The 19,779-nt window shown below is 31.5% G+C and overlaps 1 protein-coding gene across 15 annotated transcripts in view; it reads left to right on the top strand.

Annotated features, from left to right (window-relative positions):
* LOC139528479 (nitric oxide synthase, salivary gland-like) overlaps positions 1-19,779 on the top strand; it is a 123,963-nt gene that overhangs the window by 87,047 nt on the left and 17,137 nt on the right. For 14 of the 15 annotated variants that reach the window (XM_071324477.1, XM_071324474.1, XM_071324484.1 and 11 more), the window contains 12 exons: positions 7,946-9,026; positions 9,883-10,028; positions 11,042-11,204; positions 12,504-12,595; positions 13,347-13,488; positions 14,449-14,588; positions 15,290-15,464; positions 16,196-16,297; positions 16,841-17,035; positions 17,482-17,579; positions 18,329-18,473; positions 19,179-19,283. In XM_071324477.1, the coding sequence (XP_071180578.1) occupies positions 8,007-9,026; positions 9,883-10,028; positions 11,042-11,204; positions 12,504-12,595; positions 13,347-13,488; positions 14,449-14,588; positions 15,290-15,464; positions 16,196-16,297; positions 16,841-17,035; positions 17,482-17,579; positions 18,329-18,473; positions 19,179-19,283 (2,523 nt within the window). In that variant the 5' untranslated portion in view covers positions 7,946-8,006. Of the gene's footprint in view, positions 1-313; positions 416-7,945; positions 9,027-9,882; positions 10,029-11,041; positions 11,205-12,503; positions 12,596-13,346; positions 13,489-14,448; positions 14,589-15,289; positions 15,465-16,195; positions 16,298-16,840; positions 17,036-17,481; positions 17,580-18,328; positions 18,474-19,178; positions 19,284-19,779 lie in introns of those variants that run through there. The other variant, XM_071324472.1, reaches the window with a different exon arrangement.

Genomic DNA, 19,779 nt, shown 5'->3' with positions numbered 1-19,779 from the left:
CGTGATTGATAATAGTAAATTATGTTTCTTTTTTAAATTTCATTTGTATCAGTTTCATGCTCATGAGTTTGAAGTAAAAAGTTACAAATAGTTTGGTCTTAAATCATTCACATTCCAAAACATAGTCTTAATATTGACTACAATGAACTGGACGCTTTATGGTTAATATTCCGTAAGGTTTTTTTTTTATATCTATAAACAAAATATGGTTATCAAGAAAAATATGTTCCGTACTGTATATGGTCTTTCGGTTGTTGGATTAATAAATGAATCATAATAAATTAATATTGAACATTTTATTAGACATACCTATAATGTAATGTAATGCGTTGACTAAAGTTCACTAAAACCGAATGTAACTGGCTATATATAGTACATAACATATAATGGGTGATTGACAGGAACAAACTAACAGGTAATTTTTTTGTACATATTTAAAAATTTTGAATTATTATCCGTATTCATATTTTAATTTTGTTAATAAAGTACTTCAATTGTATATTATTCCAGTCAACCGAAAAACACTCTTCTACGAAGTCCCTCCTTTACTGATGATTGTTTACATTTGCTGATATTATTATACTTATTCTTAATTTCATTATATGTATTCTTTATTCTTAATTGTATTTTATGCATTCCTAATATTATCATATTTATTCGTAAAAGTATCATCGTTTTTCTTAATTTCACCATATTTACTTTCAAACGTCCAATGCATTACGTCATCAGTATAGAGAAGTATGAAGTGGATATCGTGTTAGGGTACAATGAAACTATGCGAACAAATTATAAATTATTAAATTACAAAATGACCAGTTTAGATAACAATTGGGTCATTGAATATATGATTCTTAATTCAAAAAAGCAATACAGCTTATATCAAGTAAATACATATTATATCAAATACAGGAATCATCACACGGTGCAATACGTAAGTTTGTTAAGAAAATAGCTAGGGTTTTAAATTGTATTAACACTTTTCGGAGATAGAAAGGGGAATGGACACATTTAAATAGCGCTAAATAAAATATTAATTTTACAGAAAAAATGTAAAATTGTCATATATTTTTTTAAGAATATGATATAGACTTTTTAATTTTCAATTTTCAGTAGGAATTTTTAAACGTTTAGAATTTGTCGTTGTTAGTGAAATACAAAATAGAATGGAAATATGCCTTTTTGTAAATTTCACCTTGACATTTTGACATTTTAGTTCTTTGTACACAATTATACATAGTGCATTTCTTTGTATATGTGCACATGAACATTCACATACTTTTAAAGTAAAATTTTGTAATTACGCTTTTAGATAGTTCATACGTTAATCTTTATATGTGACTTTGTAGTACAGTGATTTAGTACTATCCTTTGATCAGCAATTAGTTGGCACACGAAACTGCGCACATAAATGTATTGCCAAAAGATATATATGTAAAACGTCCGATATTTATGTTACAACGTGTTGTGTTTTAAAACATATTTAATGTTCGGTGTAAGATGATTATTAGATGATTAATAGGTTTTTGATTCTTAGTTTGTCATCTAATTATAAAAATTTAAAGCTATAAATATGAAAAATAGCATATTAAAAAGCCAAAAGGTAAAATGTTATGAAATTTCGATGTATATCTAAGGCCTAACGAAACCTTAACTCGATTACATGAGAGAGAAAACATTCTGTAACCTATATTTAATTTATTTTTATTAGAATAATTATGTAATTTAAGTTGTTAAATGAAAGTTTGAAAGATATGAAAATAAAAATTCAAAAGAACATATTTTTTTTTGGGTGTTTTTTAATACGTTTTAATTGAGTAGTTACATTTATAATGGCTACTGTCTATGTGACTAAAAACATATCCGGGTTTACCAACTTGAACATGTCTATAATGAAAATTATATTAAATCTATGCCCATTGATTTCGAACAAACCAAATAGTTACATCGTATAAAATGGTTAGAATAAACGGATCCCTCTTAAGGTTATACTGCGAATAAATCAACTTAATTTCAAATGTTATTTACTTCTTATCGATTTACAAATAATTATGTTTAAAAAAACCGCAAAACATGTCCATGTCCTTCAACTATGCATACAGAACCACCCGTCATCAGGAAACCGGAGACTGGACATTCGATGATCGAGTCATCTAGTATATAATTCATCCCTCAAAAATAAAACGTAGTCCATCTACATTGACAAGTAGTCTGTCACTGTAAAAATCTAGTTATTACTTCGTCTTGAATAGGCATGAAATATTTGCCACTGAACTTAAGGAAACCAACAAGCAATCAATCAATATGGTTCAGATGGGTTTTCCTCTCCGTAAACATATTTTTATCAACAAATGGTTCAAATAAAAACTGCTAATACCGGATATAAGGTAAATTTAGATTTTTCACTGCTAAGTTAGACTTTGTTTTCTTTTGCGATGCGTTAATCAGATTGAATGTTAATTTTGTTTGATGATGAAGGTCAACAGGTAACCAATACGTTTCATCTTAAAATAAACGAACAATAAAAATGGGAAGAGTACGAATAGTCTCTATCTTGTGCGTATCCGAAAAAAAACATCATTGTTTCAACTTTTCAAGAGTTTTCTGCCGTGACATGCTTTAATAAATAACATGTTCTTCCGCAACGGAGATAAGAAAATGCATTGTCCTGATATTAGTAGTCATTTGCTTAAAAAATAAACATTTATCTAAAGGAAATTCGAAATAATAGATATCCAATTATATAAAAGTTTCGGATCGAATCTTGTTTAGATCAGGTTAACGTTTGTCGTAACACGTTTCAGTAACAATATTATTGCATTGATCATAGTTAAATAAGCGCTTGACATATTAGTTCTTTCTTGCAAAGTCCATGAACGAGAACCAACAACCTTTAATCTTGTTTTAAGATCATTTGTTTTAATAAATGTCCTGGTTCTATTTTTTTCTTCAGTACTTAAATGATCATTACGTTGCATATGTTGAAGAATGACTGTAGCCTCTTCTATACATGCTCCGCAAACTGATATATACGTGCATTAGTCTGTTAAAAATATGGCTGTGGCCACAAAGTAAAATGCAATACAATCGTCCGTGTACAATTGATGTTAAAAACCCAAAAGTTTGTGTTTTCAAAAAGAGATATTATGTTTGCGGTAAGTTATATTACTGTTATTTATTTTTGAAATTTTCGAAATTGAAATCAAAAAGGTATAGTTAGGGTACTGTTAAAATTGTGTTTCCACCCCGAATAAACTTGGAATCTCAATATGTCATTGACTACAAAAACAAACTCAACCTTACTTTGACACGTTTCCCAGTCGTTTGTTAAAACAAATAGAAAGTTGACCGGGTCGAAATAAAAACCATATTTCTTGATATATGTATTACAGTCTAATTGTTTATAGTCACGTTATGTTATCTCTGGTGGATAGTTGCTTCATTGACAATTCTTCACACCACAACTTCATTTTACACTTACTAGACAGTCATTTTCTCTTATTTAAAAAACAATCATATTGGATGTCCACTTCCCATCTAACTTGATTATATTGGATGTCCACTTCCCATCTAACTTGATTATATTGGATGTCCACTTCCCATCTAACTTGATTATATTGGATGTCCACTTCCCATCTAACTTGATTATATTGGATGTCCACTTCCCATCTAACTTGATTATATTGGATGTCCACTTCCCATCTAACTTGATTATATTGGATGTCCACTTCCCATCTAACTTGATTATATTGGATGTCCACTTCCCATCTAACTTGATTATATTGGATGTCCACTTCCCATCTAACTTGATTATATTGGATGTCCACTTCCCATCTAACTTGATTCTTATTTTCATTGTACGTTATTTTATTCACTAGTTATAATTATTCAATAATAAAGATTAATACCGTAACAATAGAATTGAGCCAGAAAACGGGGAATGTATTAACCAGACAAGGCTCCGTGTTGAAGGCCGTACTTTAACCTATAATGGTTTACTTTTTAAATTGTTATTTGTATGGAGAGTTGTCTCATTGGCACTCACACCACATCTATATCTAACAACTCTACAAAAAAACAGGGTGGCACGTACATGTATCAAGTCAGGAACCTCATCAGTTCTTGTCTTTATATCATATTGTTCTAGATCTGTAGTTATTATTGAGTGGGGAAGATGATATCTTTTATTCTTTACTCTTGAATTTCTTTACTTCTTGATATAACTGAATAGGATTTAATGCTTTACAGATTTCACAGAAACATATCAGTTACTATTCAGATCTGCAATGGAAAACAACTATAATTGATGTATAACGTCATTTTTTGCGCTATTGTTTTTAGCTACGTAGTTGACCATTAGATTAGTTTGAAAACAACAAACAGTTACAAAACTGTTCTAAATTTGTCATTATAAGGAGCTCACTAAGATATAAACAAGTCAAATGAACACATAATTACAATTGAATGCCCCTCGATAATTTCGATAATTTGTTATTTTTGTTGTATATATTATTTTGAGGTTTGTTTTATGCAGAGGTCTGGCTTAGGTCTAATGATTTGGTGACATAACTATAAAAGAATATTTTGAGTTATACCTGTAAATATATGTCCTGAATGATGTTTGTGCGAAACCAGTAAGGAAAAACATTATTTATTATGCTTTATTTACACACGCATTTTTTTGTGTATGAGGTCAAATGGGTGCAGTAAAAATTCCTATATATATATATATATATATATATATATATATATATTTAAACCAAGATGCATTATACGGTTGCTTATAGTAATGATACTGTTATGATTTTCAGAATTAAACTGCCGCGAATTCAGTTTTCGGAAAGTAAAAATCGAAATAACATGTGTGCAAATAGAAAAATGAAGAAGTTGTTTAATGTTGTTATTTTGATTCCTACACCGTGGTTATCTCCTCTGACCAAGTAATTTATGTTTATGAACTAATCAGGTTGATGATTTACTACCAAATACACATACTTCAAGGTCACTTTAAGCTGGGAACAGTATATCTAAATATACAATTAATATATATGTTCCTGCTTTAAGCACTGCCTTCATTGGCATTAAGCTACGAATAAAGACACTACACTCTAGTAATTTGTAAACTATAACATATTTCAAAATATATTATATGGTTAATAAATAGAATGTGGTTGCAACGTTGAACATGAAGCTGTAACGATCAAAAGTTGAAATGTTAAATATGCTACTAAATTCCTTAAATATTTTATGTTTATGGTATCAACATGATCGTGCTCATCTTTAAACTATGTAAACTGTCGATGAATGACAGTTATTTGAAAACACACGATACATGTATATGTAACGACTGTTGTAGCGAAAACATATCCCACGACGCAACTCTCATTGCATATTTGCACATAAGTAAATGTTATATTTTCCCTAACTGAAAATCGAACTCTGTGTTATGCAGCAAAGGAGAAGGTCCGGTAAGGACCGATTTTGGCCTCAAATTTCAGGTTCATCTGACGAAAGATTTTGTCCACTTTTTGAACACTTAAGTGTCTATTTCATTTGAAACAATTAGTTTATGTAAAAGATTTTAACTGATTTAGTCATTAAAAACGAGCCGATTCAAGCACAAATATGAAAATTCTACCAAATATGCCGAAAAATGTCACTTTTTAGATGGTTTTTGTTAAAAATGAAAGTGGTCTGGCCGCATCCGTGTTCATCCTCAATCTTAAAGTATGTTACGTATTATCATAAAATACAACTCACATTTAAATATTAAGGATGAACACGAATGCGGCCACTTTCGTTTAACACGAAAACTGTCTAAAATTTAACTAAAATACTAGAATTGTGACGATTTTAGTAATTAAGCATGACTTAATGATGCTAGTACCCGATATATGTGCATTGTATTGTCAAAAACAGCCCATATTTATGTAGCAGAAGCATTCTACTATCCAATTAATAACTAAAGTTTACATTTTAACAATTTTGTAAAACTGCTATATTTTGGGGCCAAAAAGGGGTCTTACTGGACCTACTCCTTTTGAAACGAGTCAAAATTTAGAACTTAACTGACCACCAGTATAGCACTGATACCACACATTATACAATTGTCTGTTTATTTGCAAAATCCCCAATTAATTACTGTAAAGTAATGATCGTCTTCCGATCTTCTTTGGATGTTTAAAAAAAATATATAAGTTCGACAATCTGTGGAGTTTGGTTGCAATGTTGTGAATGCAGCTTTAGAAATTAGTCATGCAAATTAAACAGTGATGAGCTTTCTTGTTTTTCTTGCGTAAATTGATTTGTTTTTAAATTTTTTTTTATTTGTTTGAATGGCTATTTTCTTGTTTATTTTTATCCTGCTGATATGGGGGTTTCACATTGTTGTAAGCCGTACCAAGTGTGACCAATAATTGCTAACTTCCACATCATGTGATCTCGGGCAGATAGTTGGCGATCTTATCTTTGTATCAATAACACACATACTTATGTCATACAATTATGTTTCTGTTTAGCTTCAGTATTGATTGAAAGTTATTTCTAAACACACGATACATGTAAATGTAAAATTGTTGTAACGAAAATGTATCTAACTGCACAACTGTCATTACTTATTGTACACCAGTAAATGCTATGAATCTGTCAACTGAAAATCTAATCATAAACAATAAACATTTCATTTTTTTTTAATTAAAGAGTCGATATTAAGAACACCATGCCCGAAATAAGATATGAATTTCGTGTTTTGATGCATCCCGTTTAGAAGTCCTAGCTAGTAAACATTAAAGGCCTGAGATATCAATGTTATCAAAGTACATTTTAAACAGTCAAATGATTAGTTTCAGATATGCGAATTTTCGACCCCCTCCTTTTCCCATCTGATCACGTCGGACAACCGTGAATACGTGACCTCATGCATTCTATCAGTGTTCCAATCATGACGATGTTAATCCAAAAAAAACACTTCAACGAATAAAATGATTTGAAGTTACATAATTTGGGGAATGTGAGGCAAAAAGTTTAAATCGTTTCTTCATTCAGTTTATTTTCAAACACTTAGGTTTTTGATATTTTGCTGTCACAACTACTTACACTAAATTAATATATGCAGTTCGGGAACTTGTTAATGCGATATTAATATGAACCCTGCTTTGTACCAGATTGACACATTGACCCACGAATCGGTCTCTCACTAAAAGGAAATTTCACAGCATTTCTATAATGACAAATTCATTACAGACGAGAGGCCTTTTCCAAGATAGTGATTATCTACCAGTTACTTCTATCTGAGTGAACATGTATAATAGCACGTATTTAACGAAACGTGCAATACAAAACAATAAAACACACATTTCCATTCACAAGACACATGTTCGTAAAATAAAATTCATTAGGTATAATAGTACTCAAGACCAAGTGTTTGATAAACCAAAGTCATGTTAGAAGATCAGAGCCGAAAGGGTCGAAACAAAACATCAAAACCGTCTGAGGTCATCTTTACTTTATGATGGTACATTTACTACTTTAGATTTAGTACAGTTTCATAATGGTAATCACATGTATTTATCATGTGTAATTCAAACCTATGTGTATTTCAAACCTTCCTGTTTAATTGTTTAGTTATAATGAATACTATATTTATCAGCTAATTCAGTTCTTTGCTATTACACTTAGAGGGATAACAAAAATCACCAAAAATATGCGGCAGTATTTTAGAATAAAATCGCACCAACTACCAACACCAAACGTCATCGACATGCAAACAAAGACAAACAACAACGTACAACACGTAGTGTTAGTGTGAAAAATGAAAGGGGCATGCTAGAGGGTCTAGTTATATTTTGTATTTTTTTTATCCTGTTTGTCCATTGGCGAAAAACACAGTCTTAACAATGAATCTTTCTAGATTTGAATAATGAATTATCTTGTTCATTCTAATTTTCAGAATGTAGAACTCGAACGGCAGGATAGTGACGGACAGAGTGATTTAGTTGTCCAGTATATATATGTCTCTCAGTTTAAGAGTCGATAAACCGAAAATGGAATCCGATAACTGTAATATGATTCGTGTTAAAATCATCAAGAAAATTGACACAGGTCTTGGGTTTTTGATCCAGCCTAGATCCGAAAAACCACACGTGGTTATTTCTGCAATCGTTTCTGGAGGGATGGCTGAAAAATGTGGGTTGATACGTATAGGTGACGTCATAGTACGTGTAAATGAAATGGACTTAAGTGATATGGTGTATGAGAAATGTGTAGATTTACTCAAATCTTTACCACAAGAAACAGCGGTATCCTTGTTACTTAAGGGACCTGATGGATACACATCATACTTGCACACTACTTTTCTAGAAAACGGAACTCCACATACTACAAGAATTACTAAACCTGTTGCAAATAATGAATCATTCGTCTCTCGTCTGAGAAGAACGTTCGGAAGATCTCAATCCCCTTCAGGGCGAACACCTTTAAGACAAAGTCGCAGCGGCAATATTAGTCCAAAACGGAATAAACAAAAACAAGAAAAAGAAAAGATAGACACTGATCAAATGGATCAAACTTGTTTTGTATGTCCGGTTAATCATAGTAGTACTTCAAAAGTTCAGAACGACGCAGAATCTCAAACAGACGGGGAAAATGCAAAACAAGTTATTCCTTCCGTAACCGCCAATGGTGGTCCACTTGTCATGATACGGGAATCAAAGAAGACGGTGAACAACAACTCGTTAAAAAACATAAATAATTCAGAAATAGATAATGAAGTTGACACCATTGATAATAATACAGTTAAAAACCATTCTACAGATAGTCAGTTAAATGTAATTCCGAATGGCAGGGTTAATGGAGCAGAGAATCTCGAAGAGAGACGAGACTCTAAAGGAATAATAGTTAGTCCATCGATGCAGAGAAAAGAAGGCATGGCGCATAATTCACCAGCTCAACAAAAGCGATATGTTAAACTGAGAAATATTGCTGATAGCAAACTTGTCTTTACAGATACTCTCCATTCGAAGGCAATAGAGGTAGGTAGATTTAAATGTATACTTCTAGAGTTATTTCTCATATATCCTTCATCAAAGTTTATTTTTCAATTTTCATAATTCGGTCGAATTAATATATGATCCATAATAAGTGAAAAATAGATTTATATGATATATTAAAACTCATGAAACATGTTAATTGGTAAATTAAAATGTAATTGATATAGATTTATTTGACGTAGGCGATTTGAAATGCGGTTATAAATATTGCTTGAATTGATATATTTATACCATAAATGAGAAATTATTAAAAAAAAAAAAATAGCAATAACATATTTTTCTTTCTTTCTTATACTTTAATGAGGTCGGCATTTGTAATGTATTTTACACTTTTCCTCTTAAATAGAAATATTACATGTATTTGTCTCTTGGACAGACACAGCTTTTTATAAAGAATTTGAAAAAAATCTTACAAATTATAAACTGAAAAAAACCCTGCAATGTTCAAATCCATGGGCAAGTAATTAACGTACATTACATCTAAAACTAACAAAGGAACCTGTCATAGTTTTCCTTTTTACTTCCTTTTTTCCTTCTATTTCTTTGTTTTATCTTAGCTTTTCGTTTTCTATTGCTGTTAGTCTATTATCCGGATTTGACTTTTGAAATCTCTAGACTTCGGTTTCACCTTAAAAGAAGTAAACGCGACTAAATGTTTTTGTGTTTTTAAGTTTCGTACTTCCGCTGTCCAGAGATTGCATTTTCGCATATTGTTGGTAAAATGTTTTATCAAATCTGCCGGTAATGTTTGCCGTAGTTTAATGAAAACAACATCTGAGTGTATTCGCTCTTTTATTGTCCATAAACAAAACGATTAGTCAAAGTTTTTATCTTTTAGAATGTTCCCTGCGCTCACAATAGATGTTTGGGGTCACTCATGGGTACCAGTGTGCCTGGTAGAGCACAAGGAACAGTTAGACCAAAAGAGGAGATGTTGGTTCATGCAAAGGACTTCTTTGATCAATATTTTACAAGCATCAAAAGGTATGTATATAAGTGGTAATTTGTAGTCAAGTATCACCATCTTTTTTTGTATAATTTCAAATATTTGTTATATTAAAATTTTGTCTTTGGCAATTCAAAATTGTGAATTGCCAAAGACAAAATTTTAATATAACATATTAATGAACTAACATAAAATGTAGCATTGCGTATGTTTTTCTCTCTCCATAGAATACATTAAAACAGCTGTTCTTTTTTTACCTAGTTTGGAAGTAAAAAACGTCAAGTCGGAAGTAAAAATGTAACAAGTCGAGTGTGCGAAATGTCAACTCGGAAGTTGAAAACGTCAATTAGAAAAATGACAAATTTCAACTTGAAACAGAGAAATATCAATTTGGAACTTTAAGAATTAACAACTTGGAAGCAGAAAATGTCAAAATGGAAAATATCTTTTTAAAAGGATTGTCTTTGCCAGTCTCTCCAAAATTATAGATGCAATACGCAACTAGTCATGTATAGCAGAAATAGCTTTAAAATAATTAAAGTGTATAAATAATAAATCATGACACAATATACTATCATGCTAATGACCGCTGTTGATTAAAACAGTAATGTTATCCACAGATGAACAATTACAAATAGAAGAATTGAAAAGTATACTTCTATTCATTCTAATTATACAAACGATTTTATCTTGTCGTTTTGGGACTGAAAGTTCATGATAGCGATCATCACTTCACGGATTAAATAAAAATTGAATGAATTTCCCGACTAGAAATGATAAACGATTTACGGTCAACAAAAATATAAAAAAGGATATGCCGTAAAAGGGTTCTAAAATATAAAAAAAATGTCGTAAAAATGTCGTGTAGAAGATGGACAAATCTTCGCATTGTTTCTGTATTCAAAATGGAATTTTGAACTTCAGGGATTTCGATCAATACTTGATTCAACAAGATTAGTTGATCGATTGTCATTTGCTTCACGTCCAGTGGAAAATATTTCATGCATATTCGGTATCAGTTTTTGAATTTTTAATATATTGCTTTCTTCAGGCAAAACACCCCTGCTCATCAAACAAGGTTGAGTGAAGTTTACAGCTCAATTGAGAAGACTGGGAAATACGAGCTGACGACGAGTGAGCTGACGTATGGAGCTAAACTAGCATGGAGAAATGCAGCAAGGTGTATAGGTAGAATACAGTGGTCCAAGCTGCAGGTAAAATTACCGAGGAGAGATAACCAACTCATTTACAATCTTAGGTTTATCATTATGCATTTTCTAGATTTAAAAAAGAATTTTAATATGAGGTGCTGCTTTCGCTTGTGAACAAACCCATGCTCTAAATCCAATTTAATTTGATTGCTCGTATATTGACTTCTTCAGAATAATGACTTTTATCAAATTATATTGCACTTAATATATTTTCCTAACTTTAAAACGCTTTCAACCTCTTAAATGGTGCACATGATGTTACTAATTCTCATTTATTATGACTGTAATGTGTTGCATGGAAGAGCCTACACAAACGCTTTTACACTTATACTTATCAGACATAGAAATTACTTTAATTTTCCTATTTAAAATCGAAATATACTTTAAAGCTTGCATCAATTATTTCTTAATACTTAAGTGTTACATTGTGCTTGACGTAACTGGTTAATAGCCAAAAAAAAGTTGTATACCTATTGGAAAACGTAATGTCATCCCTTGAAAAATAAACCAGTTTATACCCGTTTAAAAAATGTAATATCGTCCACTGTAGAAACCTGTTCATGTCAGTTTAATTATTGTAATGTCATCCCTTGAATACAAGTCCAGATTTATATCCTACCCGTCTATAAAATTGTAATGTCACCCAGGAAAAAAACAGGTTTGTACCAGATTATAAAACGTAATTATATCTCCTGAAAATAACTGGTGTATACCCGTTTGAAAAATGTCATGTCACCACCCGAAAAAAAAACCAATTTATACCCGTTTAACTAAATGCCATGCTTTTACATTTTTCACATATCTTTTTTATAAACGAACTATATATGATAGGTAAAACACAAACAATCGAGTTCCAAGTCTTTTGCAGCGTAGTTGAACTCTGAATATAAGTTCTTATGTTTTAAAAATGAAAACCTCATGTCTGGTATGATTTACATTCAATTTGTTATTAAAATTACAGCCATTCTTATTAGCTAGTTGACAGATCCATATTTTTCAAATATGCATTTCACTCCAACGCATAAATATAAACGATTCTAGCATACATTGGATCTTTCAATATAAGTATCCTTGGGGATGTAGAAATCTAACAATAGAACTGCTGATCGCATAAGAAAGAAATAAACGTCTAAAGGTTTTATAACACAGTCGATAAACCAACCTAAGAGTCAAACTTGTTAACTATATTTTCATTTTTCAATATATTTCAATACATCTCATTATATTAAACTGTGATTATAAAAAGACTGTAGCTGTTTCGAATTTTTAATCAGCATAAATGTATTTCAAATGTAAATTCAGGTGTTTGATGCCAGACATATAACGACTGCACGAGGAATGTTCGAGGCTATATGCAACCACATAAAGTATGCAACAAACAAAGGGAATATCAGGTATTAATTCCCAGTTAACATTTTAATTATAACCCTTAAGATAAAAATATGACCACGCACAGTGATGACTCTAGTTATGCTTTTTATAACTTCTAGCGTTTCATGGTTAAAATTGAGAAATATTTGATTGATTTTGCATTAATCGCAAATATGAATCTTTTCAATTTCTGTGTATAAACATTCATGTAGCGCATATTTAAAGGGTAGCTTTTCTCTCAGTCGATTAACGACTTTTGAACACCGGTTGACTACTGTTGCCTTTATTTATTGTTGTTTTACTTGCCATGAGAAACATAGCGGGTTTGACGATTAGGGCAGAAAAATCTCCCTTGCTAGTTCCTTTTTGTTTTGATTTTAAAGGGTTGGTACTGCTTTTGCCTAATATTGCACATTACGATCATCACTTCACGGATTAAATAAAAATTGAATGAATTTCCCGACTAGAAATGATAAACGATTTACGGTCAACAAAAATATAAGAAAGGATATGCCGTAAAAGGGTTCTAAAATATAAAAAAAATGTCGTAACAATGTCGTTTAGAAGATGGACAAATCTTCGCATTGTTTCTTTATTCAAAATGAAATTCGATGGGTTTCGACTGTCCCTCGATATATTCTCCCTTTTTTTGACTGCCACTTGATATTTTCTCTCCAGCTCTACTTTTTACGTGTAAATAATTACTGATTATCATTACAATATCATTCAATAAATAAAATATAAACTTATCTAGAAATATTTTTTTTTCTTCAGATCAGCAATTACTGTTTTTCCACCTCGAACTGATTCTAAGCATGACTTCAGGGTTTGGAACACACAGCTTATTATGTATGCTGGCTACAAACAGCCGGACGGATCGGTTATTGGTGATCCAGCATCTATAGATTTTACTAATGTAAGTGTTATAAAACATAATCGTTTTTTGCGCTGCTGCATCGCTTGATATTCTCAGCAAGGTTTTTTAGTCGGACAGATGTATGTATCTTCATATCTTTTAAAATGCGTCAAATATGTTTAGCTGAACACATTGCTAAATTTGTTTGTTTACTTCTCATTCCTATGATGTTCCTGACAGTGTTGTTACATGTGAGCGTTACTCGACATTCCTTACGGTATTATTACCAATAAGTGTTAAACTACGTTCTGCACCTTGTTGTTACCAGTGATCGTTACGTTCCTCACGATGTTGTTACACATGAACATTATCCGACGTTCTACAACGTTCCTCAAGGGGATGTTACCAGAAGCATTACCCGACATAACGTATGATGTTAATATCAGTGAGCATTACACGACGTTCTGTACGGTGTTGTTACCAATGAGCGTTACACATTATTTCGCACAGTGTTGTTATCAGTGATTATTATCTGATATTCCGTACGATGTTGTGACAAATGAGCGTTACAAAATGTTCCGCAAGGTTGTCTTATCAAAGAGCGTTACACATCGTTCTGCATAGTGTTATAACAAGTGAACGTTGTACGACGTTTCGTGCAGTGTTGTTTAAAGTGAGCCATGCACGACGTTCTGCAAGGTTTTTTATTACCGTTTTATTACCTTACAGTAATAAAACCTTGCAGTGAACAGTAAGCGTTGCAAAAAATTCCTAGTGTGTGTTACAAGACAGACCGTATATATAAATAGAAATTCACATGTTACATAGAAATTCAATTATAAAGTTAAAGTCTGTATTTTGCATGTGTGATTTGTTTTTATCTACCAAATAGGTTGGGGTTATTATATTTTTATTTTGGGGGGGGGGGGGGGAGGATATTCCTGTCGAACATACTGGTTTGATAATGTTTTATTGTTAATGAATATATGGACTTTATATCACTCTTATTTTTAACCGTAGGTTGTAATAAAGATGGGTTGGAAGCCTAAATTTGGTATGTTCGATGTCTTGCCGCTAATTCTACAAGCCAATGGAATGGACCCAGAAATGTTTGAGATTCCAGCGGAGTTAATTTTTGAAGTTCCAATAAAGCATCCAAAGTAATTTATTTGAATCATAACATTTTCTTCGTTCTGCACAAGTAGATGTTGTTTGATAAATAATTTTTGATAAATGTAAATGTGACTAAACGTACAAAGATTAATTTGTATTTGTTCATATCATGTCTTTGGTTTTCGGTGAATAGTTGATTTATTGACAATCATACCAAGTCTTCGCTTTTATACATGTATGTAAGAATTATAAATGGATAGTTTATGTTAATGTACTTATTAAGTGCGCATAATCATCCTTGTTATCAAAATATGTTAAAAAGTTTGTCTTGAATAAATGCATACCATGCAACAATATTGACCGGAGTAAAGATATGGAAAAAAGAGAGGCACAATGTCATACATAGAATATAAAAATACACTGAATAGTTTCATACAATATTATGTTTTTTGACATCATAATGTTCATACGAGCAGCAACGTCCTATCCTATATCAGACATATGTCGTATACAAGTATGATTTATGTCAAAATTGAGTTGCAACCCAACATTAGATTATAACAGTGAAAGCTGTGAATAAAGTTAATTTTCTAGAACATAGAAAAGTTACCCTTGAATTAAGGTTACAAAACGCTCAGGCATGATTATGGCAGGACAAGAAGAGTAAATAGAAGTGACATATTTTAGTAGGTTTTACTGTATATTATTTAGGATATTGAATCAATTTGATCGAAATATTTTTTGTCAGATTTCCGAGTTTTTCTGAGTTAGGACTGAAATGGTTTGCCTTACCAGCCGTGTCTGCTATGTTGTTTGACTGTGGTGGACTGGAATTTACAGCTTGTCCTTTTAATGGATGGTATATGGGCACTGAAATAGCTTCTAGAGACTTTCTAGATGCACAGAGATATAATCTAATAGAGGTAAATCAGCATTCATACTTGTATTTTCATTGAAGTTAGGTTATGTTTTGTTATTTTACTTTTATAAAGTTTAAACTAAGAATTTTCCCGAAGACATAACATCAAGGATTAGTAAATATAAATCCTTGATACAATGATCAGAATAAAGTTCATTGAAAACTAATTCATAAAAATCGTCCAAGTACCGTACTTTCTAAAGAACACACTTCATGTAAAAAAATAATAAAACGCGAGTACAAAGGTGGCGATAAGCGAATCAAAGCGGCATTATCAAGTTCTCATTGAATATGAATTCCATGATTTGTGCAGATGTGACTCAACAACATAATTATTCATCCAGCCAAAAAAGTGGCTATCGAAGTGGTTAGTTCTTAAAGCATGTGTCAAGAAATAAACAATTAAATATTTTGAACATTTTGCAAAATTATTATTACAGATAAGCAAGGATTTTTGTAAGCGAATACAATTAAACGCCGCAACAACAGACGGCGCCGAACTCTTTCTAAAAAATACTAACTTCAAATCTGACTTTGATGTTTTCTTTATTGAGAAGATTCTTTACGTGACACAAGACATCCCTTTATTGATTTGACTTTGCAATACGTTCCCATTGATGACCACTCCAACCTATTCATTTATTTAATTTGAAAATCTTGTACAAGCCAGGATCGATCCAATTTATTGCCAAAATGTCAGCCTAGTATTGACCAGATTATAACTGTACTTTACAGAAAATTGCAGAAAAATTAGGACTTGACACGAGGAAGAATTCTTCGTTATGGCGTGACAGAGTTTGTGTGGAAACAAATATTGCAGTCCTTCATAGTTATCAGGTATCAAAACATACAATATTTATCTTACCATTATGAATAGAAAAGATAATATTTATTATTTTTGTCCAAAATATTAAGATAAAGATACTTTAAATAAAGAACGTAACAATTGTTTAACTGTATTATATAGGTTTTTCGCCAAATATAATAACTTTTTTTAAGTTAATAATTTTGGATTCACTAGTATATTGATTATGATATTTATATAATATATAAAGTTATGAGGACTTGTTTAGGTAACATTGTCCTCTGTTAAAATATTGTTTGATTCAACATGTCGATCACACACAGGTCATAAGAAAATTATAGGATTTAATACTGAATTATTGAAAATAAATTTACTCTTCGTGAATACCAAGCTTTCAATTCGCATCATATCTTGTCTTGAATTTTACGCGGCCTTTCGTTCTTGAGTAAATGCATTCGTCACAATCCCACCTCTTCAATACCTCCATCGGATACATTGAGATAAACGGAGTCACTGAGTATAGCCGTTTAAGCCTTATCTATGTAAAGATAACACTTACTTTAAATGACTTTCAGGTTGCAGGAGCTACAATAATGGACCACCACGCGGCTTCAGAGTCCTTCATGAAGTTTATGGAGAATGAAATGAAACAGAGAGGTGGCTGTCCTGCTGATTGGGTTTGGGTTGTACCTCCTCTCAGTAGCAGCATCACTCCGGTTTTCCATCAAGAAATGTTGCTGTATAAACTGAAACCGTCTTATGAATATCAGGTAATTTTTTGAAAAGAATACCTGTGTATTGTGTTTTTTTCAATAAATGGCAAACACAAACGAAAATATTCCAGTGTATCAATAACAAATTGAAAACAACGCGTTTAATAATTTTTTGCGTCCAAAGCGCTTTTCTGGATTTACATTCATCAGGAACGTTCAAAGCCAAACATTTGAAATGCGAAAATGTATAAGTACCGAAACTGAATATACTATGTGTAAAACTTGAAGTTTAGAGAGTCTTATAATTGATAAGAAATATAAACAAGATAAATGAAGTTTCGTGTATTTTCTAATGGACAATTGCTTTGACCTTAATAAAGGTTTATATTTTTCTTCGTTTTCATTGGTTTGTAATATTGGTGTTTTTTTTAAAACCATTTACCGAAGTAACACTCATATTATTTACTGCTTCTAACATATTTTTGTATCAAATTGTAAATCAGGATGAAGTTTTTAGAACCTATGTATGGAAAAAAGATAGAGAAAAGGGGAAAACTGTAGAAAAGAGACGAAGAAAGTTTGGATTTAAGGAATTGGCTAGGTTTGTAAAAAGAAATACATCAAATGCATGATTTAAAAAAAAATCTTACTTATTCAGTTATATACATATATTTTCCTAATCTGTTAGTACTAGCATCATTGTGCAATTACACATTTGTCTTATCTGTCAAGGAGTATGTTTTGGTAAATAATTGTTATCTAGATTTTAATGCTTTTAGTGAAATAATGGAAGAAGAATTTTATGTAAAGAATCAACACTTGATTTGGTTGAAACGAAAGATGCTAAAAGTAAAATAACAAAAATATCGAAATCAGAGGAAAATTCAAAACGAAAGTCCGTAATCAAATGGCAAAATCAAAGCTAAAACACATCGTACGAATGAATAATTGTACTTGTTTAGCTTTATAAATATTTTGATATGAGCGTCTCTGATAAGTCTTATGTAGACGAAACGCGCGTCTGGCGTACTAAATTATAATCCCGGTACCTTTGATAACTTATAACAACTATCATATGCCTGAATTGGAACGGGAATTTTCTTATGTAGACAATGGTGGATTAAACCTGGTTTTATAGCTTGCTTAACCTTTCACTTGTATCAAAGTCGCATAACATTCAACCAAACAAGATTTCTATTTCCCTTTTCCAAATTAGCCTTTTTGGAATTCATCTTCAAACAAATTTTATCTTTTGACATTCCAACTTTCTTTTTTTTGCATAGCATGACCATATATTTGTGAAAGGAATTATTTACCATACGAAATCTTTTATCTTTTCTATATTTTTAGAGCTGTTAAGTTTAGTGCTAAACTGATGGTAAAAGCATTGTCTAATCGTGTGAAATGCACAATTTTGTATGCAACAGAGACGGGGAAATCAGAGAGATTTGCAAAGACACTTTGTGAAATATTTAAGCATGCGTTTGATGCAAAGGTAAGGAACACTTTCATTCAATAACGCTAACAAATTATTAGTGAGATGTTAAATAAAACATAAAATATTAATGATAAATAAATACATTTGGTTATAACAATTTTTTCAAAGTGCATAGTTTTGCATTGTTTCATAAAAAAGAATTAAAATATTATGTTTTTTTTACCAAACTCCAACGTAAAAATAAAGAAGGGAAATTCATACAACAGCATGCAAACTAGTAGAATCGATTTATGAATTTTGAAAAGCAGTAACCTAATGTTGCCTTTTTAAATCACCACCGGATCGGAATCTCAGCGGGTGGGTAATCTGTCCCCGAGGATTCTACCAGTCCGGTAGCCTAACAGCATGAGAACTAGGAGAATCGATCTATGACTTTTGAAGAGCCGTGTACTACTGTTACCTTTATTCATCCAAACTGACAAAATCTCACGTTCAATCAATGTTATCGTTTAATGTATCCATATTTCAGCATTAGCATTGTAAATATTAAGTCCTTAAACTTTCTTTCCGTTTCCAAATATATCTGAACATTTCTAATTAAGTTGTTTTCACACGAAAATAAAAATAACATCACGGCAGTGGGCGAATATTTATTTTTTGGTTTGTTGTACGCTTGTTAACAATTGTGTTTTTTTTGTCTTCAAAATATTTACTAGAATGCATTATAGTATGAAAAGTATAATTAACAAACCTTCTATTTAGGTAGTTGATATGGCGGAGTATGACGCTATACATCTAGAACACGAAGCTTTAGTTCTATTTATTACCAGCACATTCGGAAATGGTGATCCACCTGAAAACGGAGAGGTACATAATCATCATATTAAGCATATTATTGCTTTAAACTTTGAAAAATATATAATTAGTTATCAAAGGTACCAGGATTATAATTTAGTACGCCAGACGCGCGTTTCGTCTACATAAGACTCATCAGTGACGCTCATATCAAAATATTTATAAAGCCAAACTAGTACAAATTGAAGAGCATTTCGGATCCAAAATTCCAAAACGTTGTGCCAAATACCACGTTTATCATTGTATTACAATGTGCAACGTCTTATTTTCGAACCCTTACACGGCTAAAAAAATACCGTATAGCGGGTTATTTTCGCGGGGTGTAAATTTTTGTTTATTTTCTCGAATGGAACAAAATCGCCAAATAAATTCTGCCAATTTAAAAGTGTACATGCAAATGTATTAATAAAATTTTGAATCCGACAAAATAATAACCGACAAAATATTTCAAATACCTCATTCAATGATAATCTCAAAATTTTACACCCGCGAAAATAACCCGCTATAT

Source organism: Mytilus edulis, chromosome 6 (assembly GCF_963676685.1).
Source record: "Mytilus edulis chromosome 6, xbMytEdul2.2, whole genome shotgun sequence".
Taxonomy (NCBI): Eukaryota; Metazoa; Mollusca; class Bivalvia; order Mytilida; family Mytilidae; genus Mytilus; species Mytilus edulis.
This window is presented reverse-complemented; position numbering and strand designations above follow the sequence as displayed.